This window comes from Cotesia glomerata, linkage group LG4, assembly GCF_020080835.1.
Source record: "Cotesia glomerata isolate CgM1 linkage group LG4, MPM_Cglom_v2.3, whole genome shotgun sequence".
NCBI classification, from domain to species: domain Eukaryota; kingdom Metazoa; phylum Arthropoda; class Insecta; order Hymenoptera; family Braconidae; genus Cotesia; species Cotesia glomerata.
Window position 1 is genome coordinate 20,912,270 of NC_058161.1, and position 20,330 is coordinate 20,932,599.

The 20,330-nt window shown below is 28.6% G+C and overlaps 2 protein-coding genes across 7 annotated transcripts; one reads left to right on the forward strand and one right to left on the reverse strand.

Moving 5' to 3' along the window:
• The first annotated feature begins 3,081 nt into the window (after positions 1 to 3,081).
• Positions 3,082 to 7,088, forward strand: LOC123263844 (cyclin-dependent kinase 2-like). Its single transcript, XM_044726877.1, has 4 exons — positions 3,082 to 3,294; positions 3,974 to 4,190; positions 5,851 to 6,327; positions 6,953 to 7,088. Exons 1-4 carry the CDS (start codon positions 3,179 to 3,181, stop codon positions 7,073 to 7,075), a joined length of 933 nt encoding a protein of 310 aa, XP_044582812.1. The 5' UTR covers positions 3,082 to 3,178; the 3' UTR covers positions 7,076 to 7,088.
• Positions 7,089 to 7,818: 730 nt separating this feature from the next.
• Positions 7,819 to 17,956, reverse strand: LOC123263824 (nascent polypeptide-associated complex subunit alpha, muscle-specific form-like). 6 transcript variants are annotated; one of them, XM_044726836.1, is made up of 9 exons: positions 17,849 to 17,956; positions 16,010 to 17,618; positions 15,849 to 15,883; positions 15,633 to 15,786; positions 13,536 to 13,744; positions 13,209 to 13,394; positions 11,567 to 11,611; positions 11,171 to 11,338; positions 7,820 to 8,271 (listed from the first exon to the last, which is right to left on the reverse strand). In XM_044726836.1, exons 1-9 carry the CDS (start codon positions 17,876 to 17,878, stop codon positions 7,885 to 7,887), a joined length of 2,823 nt encoding a protein of 940 aa, XP_044582771.1. In that variant the 5' UTR covers positions 17,879 to 17,956; the 3' UTR covers positions 7,820 to 7,884. The 6 variants fall into 6 exon arrangements, with proteins under 6 accessions (XP_044582773.1, XP_044582771.1, XP_044582772.1 ...); XM_044726840.1 differs by lacking the exon at positions 7,820 to 8,271 and adding an exon at positions 9,755 to 10,100 and having other exon boundaries at positions 17,849 to 17,955; XM_044726838.1 differs by lacking the exon at positions 11,171 to 11,338 and having other exon boundaries at positions 7,819 to 8,271.
• Positions 17,957 to 20,330: the final 2,374 nt, after the last annotated feature.

Genomic DNA, 20,330 nt, shown 5'->3' on the forward strand with positions numbered 1-20,330 from the left:
TAAAATATGATAAGCCGCTGTCAACTTATACACCGCATTCACATTATAGTCTCCGTTCTATAGCTGCTCATATTTCTCACGCTATGTAAATATATTTACTGCATTTATTTATTTATTTATTAATATTGTTTTTGTTTCTAATTTTAAATACGCTTCTGTACATTTGTATAAATCATTTTTTTTTTAAAGAACTCTTTTAAGAACGCATGTAAAGTTCTGGTGTATTTGTGAGTGTTGTTGTGGATGATTAATTTAAGAAATTTAAAATTTATGTATTGTGATCTGATTATTAAATTAATATATATTTTTAATTGTTAGGCTAAGCCTCAGGGACTGTAAATATATTTGTCGAAAATAAAATAGCTTTGATTGTCATTTAATGATACTGAAATTATAAGAATTTTAACAGTTTCTTTTATTTTTACAACTGAATTATTAAAAAAGTATATGAAAATTAAGTTAGCCGACATTAAAAAATTTTTAGAATTTTTTTTATTGAAGAAATGATTACAAAAAAATAAAAAAAAATTTTTCACTTGTAAAAAACTTCAAAAACTGTGGGTGCAATTTTTAAAAAATATTTTTTTGTTCTAATTTAATTATTAAAAAAAAAAATTAAAAACGTCGGCTAATTTTAGTATTATAAACAATATAATATAAAAGTTAGCCGATATTGTTAATTTTTTGAGTTATTTTTTAATTATTAAATTGGAACTAAATAATATTTTTTAAAAATTGCACTCATAGTTTTTAAAGTTTTTCAAAATTAGATATTTTTTTTTTAATAAAACAAATTCTAAAAAATTTTAGATCTCGGCTAACTTAATTTTCATTAAAAAAGTTACTAATTAAATTAAACAGACAATTTTTATAAAAATTAATTAAGCAGATATTTAATAATTTTTAGAACTTTTGTTAAAAAATAAATTATGGCAAGAAAATTGACATGTAGAAATTTAAAAAAATAAAAAATGCAACTTTTTAAAAATAATTTTTTAGAATTAACTTAATTGTTAAGTAAAATTAATAATTGGTCAAGTGACAGCTAACTTTAATGTTATGATAATTAATTTAGCAGATATTTGATAATTTTAAAAATTTTTGTAACAAATAAATTATGACAAAAAAAAATTATAAAAAAAATTGATATGTAGAAATTTTGAAAAATTAAAAATGCATTTTTTTTTTTAATTATTCTTTGGAAAAAATTTGTTTGTTAAAGAAAATTAAAAAATTGTCAAGTGACAGCTAAATTTAATGTCATTTAACGTTATACAATTTTTTTATAATTTAGTTGTAATAAAAATTATAAAACTGTCAAATTTCTTCTGATTTCAGTGGATTATGTCGTGTAAATAATTATAAATGTCTAGAAATTTCCTATGTAAGATTGAAATATTTGTAAATAAAATGTATGTATAAACTTACCGAGTTTCATTTTTCAACCTCCACTGTTGTTTAATTAAATTAAATAAAATAAATTATTTAATTATTTGAACTTCATTTTTAACTTGAAAACTGTCAAATATCCACTAAGTTAAAATTTATCACTAAAATTTTATTTAAACACTTAACTTTCATAAAAAAAAAAAAGAAAAAAAAACTGACACTTAAACTTTATTTAAAAAACAATTAACACTTTCACATTCAACTTAAACTGTTAACCGAACACTTAACTTTATAACTGCGCATGCGTGACTCTTAAACAATTAAAAAAATAAATAAATTTTTTATAAAATCTTTTTAAATTGACAGCTAACTAACTTCAGTGTTATCTAGATTTATTTAAACACTTTTCACCAAAAAAAACTACCACTTAAATTATGAAAATTAAGTTAGCCGACGTTTAAAAATTTTTAGAATTTTTTTTATTGAAAAAATTATTACAAAAAAATTTTTACAAAATTTTCACTTGTAAAAAACTTCAAAAACTGTAAGTGAAATTAAAAAAAAATTTTTTTTTGTTTTAATTTAATTATTAAAAAAAAAATCAAAAAATTAAAAACGTCGGCTAACTTTAGTATCATCTTAAATTTTATTTAAAAAACAACACTTCACATTTCCCAACCGTTAACCGAACACAAAACTTTATAACTGCGCATATGCGCGACTGACAACTAAAAAAGAATTTTTTTTATTGTAACTGATTTTTTAAAAAAACTTATAAAATTAACAGCTGATAAATAACTTTAATATCACTCAAAATTTATTTAAATACTTAAATTTCACAAAAAACACTTCATTTAACTTCAACCGTTAACCGAACACTAAACTTTACAACTGCGCATGCGTGACTTGCAATTTAAAAATAGTATATTACACACCTAGGGAAGTAAAGTAAGAAATGTCTCAGATCACATGTAATTGTCGGCCGAGGCGAAGCCGAGGTTGACAAACATGTGATCTGAGGCTTTCTTATTTACTTCCCGTGGAGTGTATACTATTTTTTTGCTCGACGAAGGCGGAAAGCGGCAACTTTGTTTAGCGCAGCGGGACGAAAGTTGCCACTTTCCGCCCGGAGGGCAAAAAAAATTTTTTTTATTCAAAAAAACTTTTAATTATTAATACCACATTCTTAATAATTTAATTTAATTTTTTACTATTTATTATTATTATTAATATTATAACATTATTATTATTCACGCTTCACTTCAATTAAAATAAATAAATCTGTCATTAAAAAAAAAAATAAAGAACTGATTTTTAGCGCGGCTTATAGAAGGTTCCGTCTTTATCGAAAATCGGCAGCAGAGTCGGCGCCTCTGCGTGGTGCTGCTTAATTTATAGCTCCGGCGGCGTCCCCTATTGGTCCGAAGACTTGCGCGCCTCTCATTGGTCTGAGGGCTCGTTGGGAGAAAATTCAAATCTGCGCTTGATATTTATCATTTTAATTCAATTTTTTTATTAAAATACTCAATAAATATTTATTTAAAAAATTAATTAATAATTATTAAATGATTTTTTTTAATTTTTAAGTAAAATTTGTTAATAAAATAATTTAATTTGTAGTAAAAAAATAATATTTTTTAATTTGACGGTTTAAATCTGTTCTTTTCGCCACCAGAGCGCAGCACTATAAGAATTTCGTTGATGTTTGTTTACTAAAAAGCCGGATCGCGTGCAAGTAAACTCGCGGAATAAAAATAATAAAATAATTAATTAATTAAAAAAAGTAATTATGGATAATTTTCATAAAATAGAAAAAATAGGAGAAGGTACTTATGGAATTGTCTACAAAGCGCGGGATAAAATAACTGGCAAGATGGTGGCCTTGAAAAGAATAAGACTGGCGACGTAAGTTTGCCGCAAGTTGTTTGTCAATTTTAACAATTGTTATTAACAATATTTAATAATTATTTTTTTTTGCTTATCAGCTGTTATAACAAGAGAAGTATTGTTGCTTGCGGTGACGCTAACTAATAAAACGCATTAAGCTAAGTTGAATCTCGTGGAGTTATGCTTTGTTTTTGGTCATAGCACCACATCATTCAGCTTATTTTATTGCGCCCTCGCCTTTGTTTTAATTTTTATAATTATTTTATTTTATTTTATTAATTAAGAGCGAGATTTTTGCCTTTTGAAAAAATCAATTAAACTATGACATTAAAATTAGCAGTCATTAGATAATTTTTTAATTATTTTTAATAAACAAAACTGTTCCAAAAAACTTGCATTTTTTATTTTTTAAAAATTTTAAATGTCAATTTTTTTGCCATAATTTATTTGTTAAAAAAAATTATTCAATATCTGCTAAATTTATTTTTATAATTAAATTTTGATATTACGGCGAAAATATTGGGCTTAGATAAATGTTGTGGAATTTAATTTAATTTTCTAAAAACAATGTCATGATTTTTTTATACGATTAATATTTTCGCAGTAATATCAAAAATAAAACACTATTAATTGTTATTTTAAAATTAAGGTAAAAATTAATTTTTTTTAAATTTTATTTCAATAATTAATTAACTAGAGAAACTGAAGGCGTACCATCAACAGCTATCAGAGAAATTTCTCTGCTAAAAGATTTGACACACCCGAATATTGTCCAATTATTTGACGTAGTCATCGGCGATGTCAACAAGGATCTGTACCTGGTGTTCGAGTACTTGCAGCAAGATTTAAAAAAATTCTTGGACTCTATGAAGGTCACTAGCATCAATGCGATGCACTGGAGTATGTTAGTCAAGGTAATTTTTTGTAAGAAATTTTTTTAATAACAAGCAACCTTGCAGTCACTACGTGACTGCCGTGACTTGTGAACTATAAATAAATGAAATTTTGCTTTATTAATTAATGACTTTTGTTAAATTGCACTGTATTTTCTTAAATATTGACGTTTTTAAAGATATAAGCTCATCTTGATATTACACTCATCAAGAGCTTTCATTTGAGTACCCACATGCATTTTTGATATATTTTTCATATATACATATATATAATATATATAAATATATGAAATATATGAAAAATTGATGTGGGTATTCAAATGAAAGGTCTCGATGAGTGTAACATCAGTATGAGCTTATATCTTTAAAAATGTCGATATTTCTCAAGATACAAGGTAATTTATTAATTACTGACATTTTTAAAAATATAAGCCCATCTTGATATTATACTCATCAAGAGCTTTCATTTGAGTACCCACATGCATTTTTTAAATATTTTTCATATATATAGTAGAGCAAAAATTAGTAGTGATGAGTGCAGACTAGCCGACACAATCTTTGTGGAGGGGTGTGCTATTCCTTATAGTAGCACTGTAAAATACCTTGGGGTGACTATAGATAGTACTCTCTCATGGGAGAATCAAGTAACAAATTTGTGCAATCGCGCTATGAGTATTCTAGCACAACTAAAAATAAACAATGAAATATTTAGTAAAAGTTTACGTATTAAGCTAGTATCTACTTTAATAATTCCTCTCTTTGATTATTGTTGTGCGGCGTATACGAATATGTCAAACAAATTATTATTAAAGATGCAGCGTAAATTGAATTCATGTGTTCGATTTATCTATAAAGTACCAAAATATGAACATGTTACTCCATATTTCAAAAAGTTAGGTTGGCTAAAGCTTACAGCGAGAAAAGACTATTTCATTGCTTGTCTGTTTTATAAGGAAATTCGACTAAATTATCGGCAGCTATTCGGCTCAAAACTAGATTTTTTGCCTGTAGCACTGCGTAGAGGTGATGTCCGACAAGACTATCTTCGTATACCGCAGGCTAATTATGTCATGTATGATAATTCATTCTTAATTCATGGCATACGTATCTGGAATGCACTGCCAGCTGAGACTGTGGCTGTAGATAATTTGGTTGAATTTAAAAATGCTTGCTTCAATCACTTTTTTGAACATGGCAATTAACAATTGCAATCTTTATTTTGGATCTTATTTAAATATTTTTTCTTGTAGGATTATTATGACTTTAAATTAAGTTATTTGTTTGTATTAAATAATCTATTTGGATTTTATAACATTTGAAATTAAATCTAACTGTAAACCTTTATTTAGTTAAGTAATCTTGTAACCTATGTAAACCAATGTAATTTAAATATTGATGGCTTTGAGGGCGCTTAGGTTCCAGAGCCAAATAAATTTTTTATCTATCTATATATATATATATATATATAAAATATATGAAAAATTGATGTGGGTACTCAAATGAAAGGTCTCGATGAGTGTAACATCGAGATAAGCTTATATCTTTGAAAATGTCAATAGTTCTCAAGATACAAGGTAACTTCTTAATTATATATCCTGGAGACAAAATTTTTCTTATTCTCTTAATAATATAAATTTAATTTTTTATAAAATATATTTAATTTATTAAAAATAATTTTCAGAGTTATTTGCACCAATTACTAAAGGCCATATCATTCTGCCACAAGAACCTGATCCTTCATCGCGACTTGAAGCCCCAGAATTTACTAATCGACGACGAAGGCCACATCAAGCTAGCAGACTTCGGTCTAGCTCGATCATTCGGCTTGCCAATGCGAATGTACACCCACGAAGTAGTAACTCTGTGGTACCGAGCTCCCGAAATATTACTTGGCACCAAACTGTACTCTTACGCCGTCGACATCTGGAGTCTTGGTTGTATCTTCGCTGAAATGGCAACCAGACGAGCTTTGTTTCCCGGGGACTCGGAAATAGATCAGTTGTTTAAGATTTTCCGGACTTTAGGGACTCCAGATGAGACTATTTGGCCCGGAGTATCTCAGTTACCGGATTATAAGTCGATGTTTCCTAAATGGGACTCTAGAGACTTGGATGATGTCGTTCCTAACTTTGATACCAATGCCAGAGATTTATTTATGGTAATTAGTCACTTTTTTTTTTTTTTAATTAAAAATTATGTAATTTTTTAATTTAATAATTTAATTTATTTTTTTAATTTAATAATTTTTTTAATTTAATAATTTTATTTAATTTTTTTGATTTAATAATTTTATTTAATTTTTTTGATTTAATAATTTTATTTAATTTTTTTAATTTAACGATTTAATTTAATTTTTTAATTAAAAAATTTCATTTAATTCTTTAATTTAATAATAATATGATTAAATAAAATTATTTTTTTTTTTTTTTTTTAAGTAAAAATTAAATAATTTTTTAATTTAATAATTTAATTTAGTTCTTTAATTTAATAATATGATTAAATAAAATTATTTTTTTTTTTTTTTAAAGTAAAAATTAAGTAATTTTTTTAATTTAATTTTTTAATTTAATAATTTAATTTAATAATTTAATTTAATTCTTTAATTTAATAATATGATTAAATAAAATTATTTTTTTTTTTTAAGTAAAAATTAAGTAATTTTTTAATTTAATTTTCTAATTTTCTAATTTTATTTAATTTTCTAATTTAATAATGTGATTAAATAAAATTATTTTTATTTTTTTCTATTTTTCTATTTAATTAATTTGTAATAATTATTCCAGAAATTATTGACCTACGACCCAAGCAAGAGAGTAACAGCAATGAACGCGTTGAGCCACCCGTTTTTTGATGATGTTAAGCTGATAAGTCCGTTGATAGTGAAGAAAGAAATAAAGTCTGAATGACATTTTTCGGGGAGCGTATGTTTTTATATTTTTTTTTTTTATATATAAATTTTCTAATCCTCTTTATGTGCATCCTTATTATTCTTTATTCATTAAGTTTAAAAGTAAGTTAACAATAATAGCAATAACTATATCGACGGTCTAATAAGCAAATAGTCTAACTCCTTATTTTGTAAAGGGTGAAAAATAAATTATTTGAATGATCCAAACCAAAATATTATACCTCTAATAGATATCAAATGGTGTTTTAAAGTGATAATAAATTTTTAAATAATTGTTTCATCGTAAACATGGACGATTCTCTAAAATAGAGTTAGACTATTTTCTTAGGACGTCGATATACAGGATTTTTGATTTTTAATTAAAATAAATTTTAATTAAGATTCATAATTAATAACTCAATTTTTTGATAATTATAAAAATTTTAATTTTGAAATAACGGGCTTTCTGATTAGTTCTAGAACAAAATTATAAGAGACAAAATTTAACTTTCTAAAAAAAATGTTTCTTATAATTTTTTTCTTAGGACCAATCAGAAAGCCGTAATTTCAAAATTAAGATTTTTTTTTAATTATCTAAAAATTGAATTATTAATAATGAATCTTAATTTTTTTAATTACGGCGAAAATATTGGTCGTATAAAAAAATCATGACATTTTTTTTAGAAAATTAAATTTTGAACAACTTTAATTAAAAATTTTTTTTTTAAACCAAATATTTCCGCCGCAATATTAAAATTTAAACCAGTATAATTCCTAAAAGCCAAAAATCGTGGCCTTAACAATAAATTATTATTATTTATTTAGCAATTAAGCAAGTCTCGCACGATTGGTAAGAGTGTGAGGTTCTAGCTTAGGAAACTTGACAGGCTCTCGCTGCTCCGGCAGGACATCTGGCAAGGCTTGAGCTATAGAAGGAAAATGGACAGTCGGAGATGATTTTCGTGAGCTGCTAGAGCTGGAGTTGGACAAGTCTAAGCTTGGAGGCCGTGATTTAGGCGACTTTGGAGCCATTCGTGGAGTCTGGATCGCTGGTTTAGATAAAGTCGCCGTCAACGCGCGGACTGTTGGAGGCTCAGTAGATGTTTCTGGTGTCTTGGCGATCAGACTTGTTCGTAAGGCTTCAGGTGTCATTGGGGTTATTGACGTTGGACGAATTCTTGTTGGCGTTGATGGCGGTGGATTCGGATCTTTTTCCTTTGAAAAATTTTTTTTTTTAGTTTTTTAATTATTATAATTAAGGAGTTAATTTGTGAAAGTGACGAAAATCGTGCGTAGTTTTTAAGATTGTCTGTAAAAATTAAAATTTAGCTTTGATAAGTTGATATATAATTTATAAAATTAAAATTAGTAGACATTTAAAGTTGAAAAAAAAATTTTAAAGTTAAAAAATGTCTGTTAATTTTAATTTAATAAATATTATTTATACACTGGTAGAAGGATTTGTTTATATTTAATAAGCTTTATTAACTGTTAATAAATAGATTTTTAACATCATAGGATTTAATAATGACTTTTGTTAAATTGCACTGAATTTTATTAACTATTGACATTTTTAAAGATATAAGCTCATCCTGATATTACACTCATAAAGAGCTTTCATTTGAGTACCCACATGCATTTTGATATATTTTTCATATATTTATATATATAATATATATAAATAAATAAAATATATGAAAAATTGATGTGGGTACTCAAATGACAGGTTTTGATGAGTGTAACATCAGGATGAGCTTATATCTTTAAAAATGTCAATAGTTCTCAAGATACAAGATCATATTTTAATTACTGACATTTTTAAAGATATAAGCTCATCCCGATTTTACACTCATCAAGAGCTTTCATTTGAGTACCCACTCACCTTTTTGATATATTTTTCATATATTTATATATATAATATATATAAATATATGAAATATTGATGTGGGTACTCAAATGAAAGGTCTTGATGAGTATAACATCAAGATGAGCTTATATCTTGAAAAATATCAATATTTCACAAGATACAAGGTCATTTCTTAATTATGCATCCTGGACACAAAATTTTTCTTATTTTCTTAATATTATAGATAATTTATAAAGATGATTTTTATTTATAAGCAATTTAAAATTAAATAATTGTCTTAAAATAAATTAAATTATTAATAGTAAATAAATCCTTCTATCAGTGTATAAACAAAAGGAAAATAAAGGATAGGTGCAACTAAATAAAGTGCGTCAATATAATTTAAAAACAAAAATATTATTTCTACGAATTTTTTTTTTATCTTCAAGATACAGATACAATAAATCTCTCAATTAAATTCAATTCAAATTTTTAAATAGCATACAGTCGTGACATCTCTATAATAATAATAATAATAATAATAATAATAATAATAATAATAATAATAATAATAATAATTAATAATTATATTCAATATTAATATATAATATATAATAATTAATAATATTCAATAATTATTAGTCTCCATAAATCGTATCAACGATTATTAAAATTACAATTACTTTAAAAATGTATATTTTTATTATCAATATTAATATTAATATTAATAATTTTATTATCAAGCGATACAAGTGATATCTAACTGTGTATATTTTATTACAATCATTACATAGTGTTTAAAGTGACGATAAATTACAAATATTCTATATACATGACAAAAAAAATCATTTTAATTCAGATAACAATTTTCAGTTTTTATTTCTTTTTTTTTGTTTTTTCTTCTAACAAATTAACAAGCAATTATCTCTCTCGATATCTTGGTGCGTTAGATGACGATGGCGATTTTGTTTGTAAAAAAGCGCGATATGCGCGGCAGGATCGTCTGAAAGATCTTTTAATGTTTTTTCTTCGTAGTCGCTCAATATTTTGATTTTTTTATTTAAGTAATTAAATTAATTAATGCGTGAATTAAAGTGTCAAAAGTGATTTAAAAGCTCTAGTATTCCTGGTTGAGATTCTCGTCCGAGGTGGGCAGACCATTGTTCCCATCGCTGGTACAGAATGATGGTACAGGACTCTGTGACATATAACAGAATTTTTTTTTTCTGGTTTTTATGTTAGTAGATCGCGGGATTTTTTTTTTTTTTTTTTTTTTTCTAGACCTTCTCGGCAGCCAATAGTGTGATTAGCGTGCATGTGATGCAGTTGAAATTTTAGAATAATGTTTAGTATAGTTTTGTGAAAATTGAAATTTATAGTATGAAAGGATACTGATAGAAAAATTATTTATTTAGAAAATTTATTTTATTTTTTAATCAAAAATTCTTGACTTAAAAAATTTATTTTATTAATTAAATGAAGAATTTTTAATAAAAAAATTTTTTTTATTTAATAAATAAGATAAACAAGTGATGACTTTTGTTAAATTGCACTGTACTTTTTCATTATTGATGTTTTTAAAAATATAAGCTCATCCTGATGTTACATTTTTCAAGAGCTTTCATTTAAGTACCCACATGCATTTTTATATATTTTTCATACATACATATATATGATATATATAAATATATAAAATATATGAAAAAATTGATGTGGGTACTCAAATGAAAGGTCTTAATGAATGTAATGCCAGGGTGAGCTTATATCTTTAAAAATGTCATTAATTAAGAAATTACATTGTATTTTATCAAACTCATGGTATTTTTAAATATATAAGCTCATCATGATTTTACACTCATCAAGAGCTTTCATTTGAGTACCCACATGCATTTTTGATATATTTTTCATATATACATATATATAATATATATAAATATATGAAATATATGAAAAATTGATGTGGGTACTCAAATGAAAGGTCTCGATGAGCGTGACATCAGGATGAGCTTATATCTTTAAAAATGTCAATATTTCACAATATACAAGGTCATTTCTTAATTATGTATCTAGAGATAGAGCATTTTCACATGAATACATAAAATTTTTCTTATTCTTTTCATAATATATATTTTAAATTTTTTAAAATAAATTCTTTATCTAAAAAACTTCAAAATAATCTTCAAAATTTATTCTCTTAAATAAATTCAATTTTTTATCAGTAGAAAAATAGTTTTTTAAAAAAAAAGTTTAGGTACAGGTCTTAGTTACCTGAGTACCACTACCGTTGACACTCTGTGCATTAGAAGCACCCCCCATTTGCCGTAAGTAATCTTTGTCATCGAAGATTTTCTTATCACCGCCTCCTGGTTTATGTTTCATATTATCCATCGAGCCGATTTTGCTCTCCGCTTTGATATCGATCTTCTGTGTCTCGATCTACCATTCAATTATGCAAATGTTCTCTTAGAAAATCATCCCCATTAACAAGCGTGACATAGTTAAATCAATTATATAAGAAAAATGAAGATAGACAATAATTATTTAATTATAAAAAAAAAGTAACGCATGCAAAAAGTGAAAGCAAGCATTAATCAAGAAGGTCATATGTGCACTTGTTTGTAAAAAATAACAAAACCTCGCCAAATTATATCAGCGTCGACTTACATTGTCGGAAAACTCCTGGGGTGTCTTGGGCGTCGTCGCACCCGACTGGTGTGAGAAAATTAAAATGATAATGATAAAAATTATGATAATCATGCTAACTGATTATTAATAAAAATTAACAAAATTTAAATTAAATATTAATTAAAATTAGTTTTGTATGTTTGTAACTGACCGCTCTCTTGGTACTTTTATCGACATACATAAAAATAAATTCTAGGGCGCGAAAATGTCATTCCACATGCAAAGTTTCGCTCTCCTACGCGTCTATTTACAAACACTCGATACATGTAATGAGACTAATTAGGAGAGAGAGACCTTGTTAACGCTGACTCACAAAAAATAACTACTAGAATTATTATAATATATCGAAACATGTCATTTTTTACGAGTAAAATCTATCTATTACTGTTCCAAGAAACCGCTTGGTCCTTTTTTTTTTCTCTTTATAATTTATTGTAATTTTAGTCGGACTTGGTAATTACTTCCGCCAATTACTTATACTGGTAATATAATCATTTAGCTCGCTCGAGAAAATCGATCTGATTAATTTTAATAGAGAACTTGCATTAATTTAATATCAATAAAAAATAATTTTTTAGTTATAGAAAATATTTTTTTCGGAAGTTTTTTTTTTAATTAATCAATTTTACACGATTAATTAATAATTAAAGATTTAATTAAAAAATAACAGTGAATTATTATTTTTTAATTATAAAAATTAACAGAATTAATATTTTTTAATTGTAAAAATTAATATTTTAATATCAGAACAAAAATATTATAAATATTATCTATAAATTTTAAAGCTATTAAAAATAATTAATTAATTTTTAGAGGTTTAGAAATTTATAAAAATTTAATTAATTTTAAATATTATTGAAAACTATTTAAATTAACCAAAGAAATTAAATTTTTAGGTTTCATTATTAAATTTTACATAATTAAAATTTTTTAAAAAAATAATTAAAATATGGCTTTAATTTAGAGAACTTGGATTAATTTAATATTAATAAAAATTAATTTAATTATAGAAAACATTTATTGGGAGTTTTTTTATTTTTGTTCTAGAAAATTTATATTTTTTTACAAATTTATTTTATAAAAACTCGATCATTTTGCCGTGTAAAAAAAAGACTTATGATTGGTCGTAACGTAATAATATATTTTGAAGGTGAGAGCCAATAAAAATGTCGTTATAGACGTTGTATTTTCTGTAGACAGCGCCACCTTAAATAACAACCTCAGTTTAACAGCTAACCTAAAAAATAACTATTATCTGGGAGTAAAAACTAATTATTATCTATTATATAGTTATTTTAAAATGAATAGACATTTAAATAATTATAATATGTCTGATGAAGGATTAATTACAACCTAAATTTACTGAAACGTCTGTATATTTTTCTTTTTAAAACTGACAACGCCAACATAAATATTTTAAAATTCCGCCATATGGTGGCGCTACTCTACAAATCTAATGACGTCACTAAATTTTAGAAAAATCCCCCTTGCAAGTTCTCTATTTAAATTTTAGCCTTAAATTCTTAAAAAGGCAGCGGTTTCGTTAACAAAAACTGTCATGCTATAACAAAATTTCCAAATTTTCATCTCAAAAATTCAGACCTCGTGAATAAAATTATACCTTGACAGTCCCGCCACCTGGAACGTGCTTAGCGTTATCTTTGGAGCCGACTTTCGGCTTGGCTTTGTCTTTGAAGTCAACTTTGATAGTTTCTATTTTCTTATCACCGCCGCCGGGCTTGTAAGTCGCGTTATCGAGTGATCCGACTTTTGGTTTAGCGTTCCACTGTAGTTTCACTTGAGTTATCTGGAATCAAGTTAAAAAATTCCGAGTAATCTTATCAATCGTAATCCACTTAGCTGGCAACGTTGTTAAAGAAACATTACAAAAAATAGAGCATCGATAAAGAAATAAAAAACACGATATTATGTTATTTATATTCTTCACCTTTTTGTCGCCTCCACTCGGCATATATTTATCATTTTTAGCGGCAATTTTCGGCTGGGCGTTGCTAAAGTCCAACTTTCTGTTCTCAATTTTTATTTTACCTCCTCCAGGTCTGTAGCTCGCGTTATCCAGAGACCCTATTTTTGAACGAACTGTTTTCAGGTTTGGCGAGGGTGCTGCGCCGACTTGAACTTTGTTCATCGGTACTTCTGAAAAGAAAATGATTCCATTATATCCACGAGAAGTAGTCAAATTTTTAAAACTTCCTGAAAATTTGTAAATTCAATCTACAGAGAGTAATTAATAAAAAAATTAAAAAACAGTAGATTTTCGGGATATTTAATCAAATAATTAGGTTTAAAAATTGTAATTTTTACATGTGAATAGAGATTCCACCAGCCGTGTATTTGGTTAAAAATTTAATGCGAATAACGATTTAAAAAAAATTTTATTTTCATTGAACTTGATTGAAAAAATAATAAGCTTTCGATTAAAACAATAAAAAAGTAGCTTTCCGAACGTATTACGGAGAAATTTTATAATTGAGGTTATAATTGAGGATGGTTTTACTTGTATTACTGTAGAGTGTTTTACAAGGGAGGGTGGGGAATTATTGTCTCTCCACTTTTTTCTCCGCAATATAATCTCTCAACCCCGTCATTATAAATCTCAACCACTTTTTCGTCCCCACCCCCCTGCATGTCAGGATTTTTTCTTTCATGCCCGACACACATGTGCTGCGACTGTAGCCGACTTACGCGTTATAATCAGTACCTGCATTTGCATTACGGTCTTAAATAGTATGGAGGTACTTTCTATAATGACATTTTACCTCCATAACTATATGGGAAAACCACAGAAAACCCGACCGGTACAGAGGCTGGCAATGAAACGCACATATTCTTAGTTTATAATCATTGAAAAATATTGGTGCGCGCCGGAATCGAACCCTGGTCCCACTCTTTCGAAATGCAGGTACCGAGCCGATTAGGCTATTGCCAACCTGAGAAATTTTATATTTTTTATGAAAAATCACTCGGAATTTGCGTTCTTTAAAGTCTTGTATTTGACTTGGCAACACCGCTTGCTTAGTTACCCAAAGCATAAGTAACCGCGGTTTTTTAAGTGCTAGAAGATCTTAGTCATTTTAGTTAGACAGTAAACATAAATAAATTTTAAGGTTCGGGACACTCTTGCGATGTTGTCAAGTGTATACAAGTGTAATAATTATTTAATGAGTAAATTTTTCGGAAACTTCCTCAAAAATGTTATTAATTAATTTAAAAATTAATTTTACGATAGCAAAAGTATTTCTACACGGAAAAAAAATTGAAGGAATTTTTACTATTTCACTATTGTAATTTTTATTAAATTAAATAGTAACGGTGGACTATACTTCTCATTTAGTAATTTTGACGATCTAATATTGTAAATTTTATCCAACAAACAAGGCTAGCAAGAAACTTAAAAAGTCGAATAATATAGAGCAAATTATACATTTTGTGTTTGTAAACTTTACAATTCAACTATTGTAAAAATTGACAGACGGTTTTTTTAAAAGAAATTTTAGAGAGGGAGAGAGATAGGAGGTTGGACTAATTGGTACTTATACAGTAACCGAAAAAAAGATCGGAATTTTCGTCCTATCCGGGAATCGAACCCAGAACTCTTTGTTGGCAGTCAGAGACTCTCTCTCTACGCTATCCGAGGTAAACTAGTACCCAGTTCCTTTCACATTTAGATAAACTCGGAGTCTAGCGCTGTGCATGGCCATCGCTCACACTAATTGAGAAACATTCTAATTCAACTATTGTAAAATTTGTTATAGTTCTATTGGAAAGATACAAAGGCAGCACTGGAAATTTTAATCTCTTACTTTTTACAATAGTAAGTAGTAAAATTTCGTGAATAAATAGTAAATTTTCTTCTAAAATATTTGAAAATTAATAGTAATAAAAGTATAGTCCAGCTTTACAATAGTTGTATCGTAAATTTTCCTAGAAATTTTTTCCCGTGTACGTATTATTTTTTTATAGACATTCTTTACACTAGAAGGGTACTTGGATCTCCTTAAATTGACATAAATTCCAAACTTACTTTTTTTCTCGGTAGTCGACGGAGGTCCAGCTTCCGGAGTCCTCGGTAGCGACTTGATAGATTTACTCGGTGATTTAATAGGCGAGCCAACAGTTTTTGGTTTTGTCGGTGCTTTTTTCGTCGGCGAGACTGCTACTCCATTCGTCGACGGTTGCTTCAACATCAGAACCAAAAAATAGCACCTCCCCAACAAATTACACCATTAAAAATACTTACTCCATTTCCCGTAGCTCCATTTTCGCTTGCAGCTTCTAGAAAAAAAATACCCCAATAAATAAAATTCCTTCAAAATTACCACCATCAAGCTACTAAATTTCCACAGACATTAATTAAACTATCAAAAAAACAAAATTTCTCTAAAAAGTATTATCAAGAACCTGATTTGATAGACCGTCCAGAAGCAGACCGCTTCATAGATTTAGCATCAGGAGGATCAGGCTTGTCGACAACAGCTGGAGTTCCAGCTCTCGTAGCCTTTCCACTATTTTCTTCATCATCTATAGTATCTTCCGCAAAAGTAGTCTTTTTCTTTTCCTCTTTAGGAGTTCCGGGAGTTTTCGGTGTAGCTGGCGGCTTCGGAGAAGCCGCCACAGGAGTATTAGGTGTCTTAGAACCAGGTGACGATAGAACCGGAGACTCTGGAGGTTTTGGTGAAGGACTAGCAGAAACTGAAGGAGTAAGTGGTCTAGGCTTTCCGTTGTCAAATCCTTTGATCTCAGGGCTTGGAGTAACAGACCTAGATCCTGGCTCTAATAAGTTTGGAGACTTGGTAGGAGATTTAGTCAACCTAGACGAAGCTCTAGATTGCTCTTCTTGATCGCTTTTCAAGTCTTCTGATCCTGGAATTGGACTAGGACTTGGAGTTATTGATTTTGGACTAGGACTTGGTGCTGAAGGAGTTTTTGGACCAGGAGTTGCTACTGGTGTTGGAGTTTTTAGATCAGGAGTCACTGCTTTTGGACTAGGAGGTACTGGTGTAGTAGCTTTAGGACTAGGGCTAGGATTTGGAACAGGAGTAATAGCTTTTGGACTAGGACTAGGACTCTGTACTGGAGTACCTATTTTTGGACTTGCTATTGAATCTTTTGGACTTGCTATTGGATTTTTTGGACCTGGGCTCTGTATTGGAGTCTCAGCTTTAGGACTAGGACTTGGAACAGGTGTTGGAGCTTTAGGAACTGGAGTTGCAGCTTTAGGACTAGGAGGTACCGGTGTAGTAGCCTTAGGACTTGGAGTTTTAACCGGAGTAGTAGCTTTTGGACTAGAACTCTGTACTGGAGTTCCTATTTTTGGACTTGGAGGTTCAGTTTTTGGACTTGCTGTTGGTGTAGGAGTCTTAGGAGCTGGACTAGGACTTGCTGTTGATGTTGGAGTCTTTTGAATTGAACTAGGATTTGGAACAGGGCTTAAAGCTTTAGGACTAGGGCTTGGAACAGGAGTTGAAGGCTTAGTTCCAGGATTAAGACCTTCATTTTTGGAGACAAAAGATTCCGATAGGCTCAAATTGTCCTTAGCAGACCCAACAGACTCCTTATCGTCCATAACGACGTCATCGTCATCGTCATCCTCTTCAGCGCGAGACATAGGTCTCTTATCGTCCTCCATTTTGTCTCTCGGTGTCTTTAAGCCTTCATTATTGGTCACTATTCGTGGCGGAGCGAAGCGCAAGTTGGAAGATTCTAGTGGCGGCCTCTGGCGGATTTGGCTCGAAGCTTGTACTTGAGGATTGAAAGGAGCTCGCTGAGCTGGATAGGGTCTGATGGAACCTGGAGGAAGAAATCGGCCTGGAACTCCGGGAGGAGGACGTGGAAAATTACTAGGCGGATTTTGAGGCCGTGGTGGAAATTGTCGAGGTGGAAATTGTGGTGATAAAGAACTGCGGCTGTCTAGTCTGTGGAGACTCGGTGGAGGCTGGCCTAGACGAGGTCCGCTTTCGTTTGACGGGAATCGCGGTGAAAGTGACGCTGGTCTTTGTTGATTTTGAAGCTAAAAAATTTATTTTATTGAAAAAATTTTGTGCTTATTATCTAATTGGAATTATTTAGAGAAAACACTCGAGTTTATATTTGTAAGGATGTTTATAGTTTTAGGCATAGATCGATTATCGTGAAAGACGGTACCTGCCACGAGAAAAAATCAATTCCTAAAATCACCTAGCAACATTCTAATCCCTAAACAGTAGTACCCTATTTGTTATTCGGATTAGTAAAGCTTACCGGTGGTCCCCTGGCCGGCTGATCGTCCATAATTTACCAACAAGAACTTTACTACAAACTTATAAATTGATTTTCCTTGACCGCTGACTTGACTTGCCCGGCATTGACCTGTTACGTACCAAAGGCATTAGCTTTCTTCAACCTTTACTACCACGAATTATAAATCCAAATTCAACGATTGTGTCCAATGCGTGATTACTCCAATTTTGGTTTCTAATTAAGCTTACTTTAACGACCTAATTAATCATGGAATGCACCTCCTAGTCGTCATAGGTGTAGATAGTGGTACATTTGGTCTATTGCCGTGATTACTTTTAAAATACTTTGTGCGTTTTTACATAAATAATTGACCAAAATAGATTTGTAGATAGAGTACTGATAGAAGGATTGAATAAACTATGTTAAAAACTAAATTTTTAGTCATTTATTTGGGAAAAAAAAATATTTACCTTGTATCTTGTTAACTATTAACATTTTTAAAGATATAAGCTCACCCTGGGATTATACTCATCGAGACCTTTCATTTGAGTACCCACATCAATTTTTCATATATTTTATATATTTATATATATTATATATTTGTATATATCAAAAATTTATGTGGGTACTCAGATGAAAGCTCTTGATGAGTGTAACATCATGATGACTTTATATCTTTAAAAATATAGTAAACTGACAAAATACTATCTAATTTCTAAATTATTGACATTTTTAAAGATATAAACTCACCCTGGCATTATACTTATCAAGATCTTTCAATTGAGTACCCACATCAATTTTTCATATATTTTATATATTTATATATATCATATATTTGTATGCATGAAAAAAATATATCAAAAATGCATGTGGGTACTCAGATGAAAGCTCTTGAAGAGTATAACATTATGATGACTTTATATCTTTAAAAATATAATAATTTGACAAAATACTATATAATTTATTGACATAAATTATTGACATTTTTAAAGATATAAGCTCATCCTGATGTTACACTTATCGAGACCTTTCATTTGAGTACCCACATCAATTTTTCATATATTTTATATATTTATATATATTATATATATGTATATATGAAAAATATATCAAAAATGCATATGGGTACTCAAATGAAAGCTCTTCATGAGTGTAATATCGAGATGAGCTTATATCTCTAAAATATATATCATATATATTACATATTAAAGAAATTATCTTTTATCTTGTGAAATATTGACATTTTTAAAGATATAAGCTCATCCTGATGTTACACTTATCGAGACCTTTCATTTGAGTACCCATATCAATTTTTCATATATTTTATATACTTATATATATTATATATTTGTATATATGAAAAATATATCAAAAATGCAAGTGGGTACTCAATAGAAAGCTTTTGATGAGTGTGACATCAGGATGAGCTTATATCTTTGAAAACGTCAATATTTAAAAAAGTACAGTGCAATTTAACAAAATTCATTATTTAACAAACTAAAATTTTATTTATTTATAGCTTACAACTTACAGCAGTCATATAGCGACTGCAGGGTTGCTAGTTTTGAGTAAAAAAGTTAGATTATACGGTAAAATTATTTAAAAAATGATTTTCTTTATTACCAATAAATCATTTGTAAAATACTACTAAATATTTAGTAATGAAAGGTTTGTTACTAAATCTTATTAAATAAAACTAAATCCTTCTATCAATGTAGAGTAAACTCTTAGCAACTGTGACCTGAATGACTATTGGCTCTCGATTTTTCTAGTACCGATACGATAAAAACAAAAAATCGACAGTCACGAATGTGCTATTCGTGATATTGTGTGTTAGGGGGTTTGATCATGTTAGAATCGGGAATAGAGAGCACCCAATGAAAGAGGAGGGTGCTGACTGAAGGCACGTACATAAACTCCCCGAGACACGCGATTACAAAGCTAACTTGGTTTATCCTTCGTATGGAGTTTTAATGTACTAGATAGTCATGTCTATCTATGACTGAGCAACAAAATTTCCTTCCAACAACGAATTAGCCTTGACTCTACCTCTAACACATACCTTCATTCGTGTTTGCCACAAATAAATGTCTTTATTCATCACCTATTTATATTTCCCTTTGATTACTTTCTCCAAGCATTAATATCCAAAAATATGGAAGAAGTTTTAGTCCAAGAATCAATGACAAGAATTAGAAATTGAAAGCATAGTATGCTTTAAAGATTGAATTGTAGATAAAAAAATCCAGGAAGTTTTATATAAAAATGTTTTGTAAACAACAAAGATAATTTTAGACAAATTTATCCAGATCACGGCATGTCTGTCGCAACTGTTGTGTGCAATATGCAATCTCGGGGTTAACGTAACATCGCGCGTGTTTTTAGACTCCTAAATCCATATACACATTCTCCGGAGTGATTTATCCACAATTGAGTTCTTAAATGCAATCACGTTATTGATTAGTTTCCGATCATGAATACACAAATTTTAAAGATTACCCTA

Bases quoted from the DNA above. Each gene is read 5' to 3' on its own strand.
- LOC123263824 (XM_044726836.1), bottom strand. From the start codon at position 17,878: ATGGACGATCAGCCGGCCAGGGGACCACCG. The intron at 17,619-17,848 runs GTAAGCTTTACT...TAAATTTTTTAG, and splicing joins AGCCGGCCAGGGGACCACCG to CTTCAAAATCAACAAAGACC. The intron at 13,745-15,632 runs GTAAGTTTGGAA...TTTTCTTTTCAG, and splicing joins GTCGACTACCGAGAAAAAAA to AAGTACCGATGAACAAAGTT.
- LOC123263844 (XM_044726877.1), top strand. From the start codon at position 3,179: ATGGATAATTTTCATAAAATAGAAAAAATAGGAGAAGGTACTTATGGA. The intron at 3,295-3,973 runs GTAAGTTTGCCG...TTAATTAACTAG, and splicing joins AAAAGAATAAGACTGGCGAC to AGAAACTGAAGGCGTACCAT. The intron at 6,328-6,952 runs GTAATTAGTCAC...TAATTATTCCAG, and splicing joins ATGCCAGAGATTTATTTATG to AAATTATTGACCTACGACCC.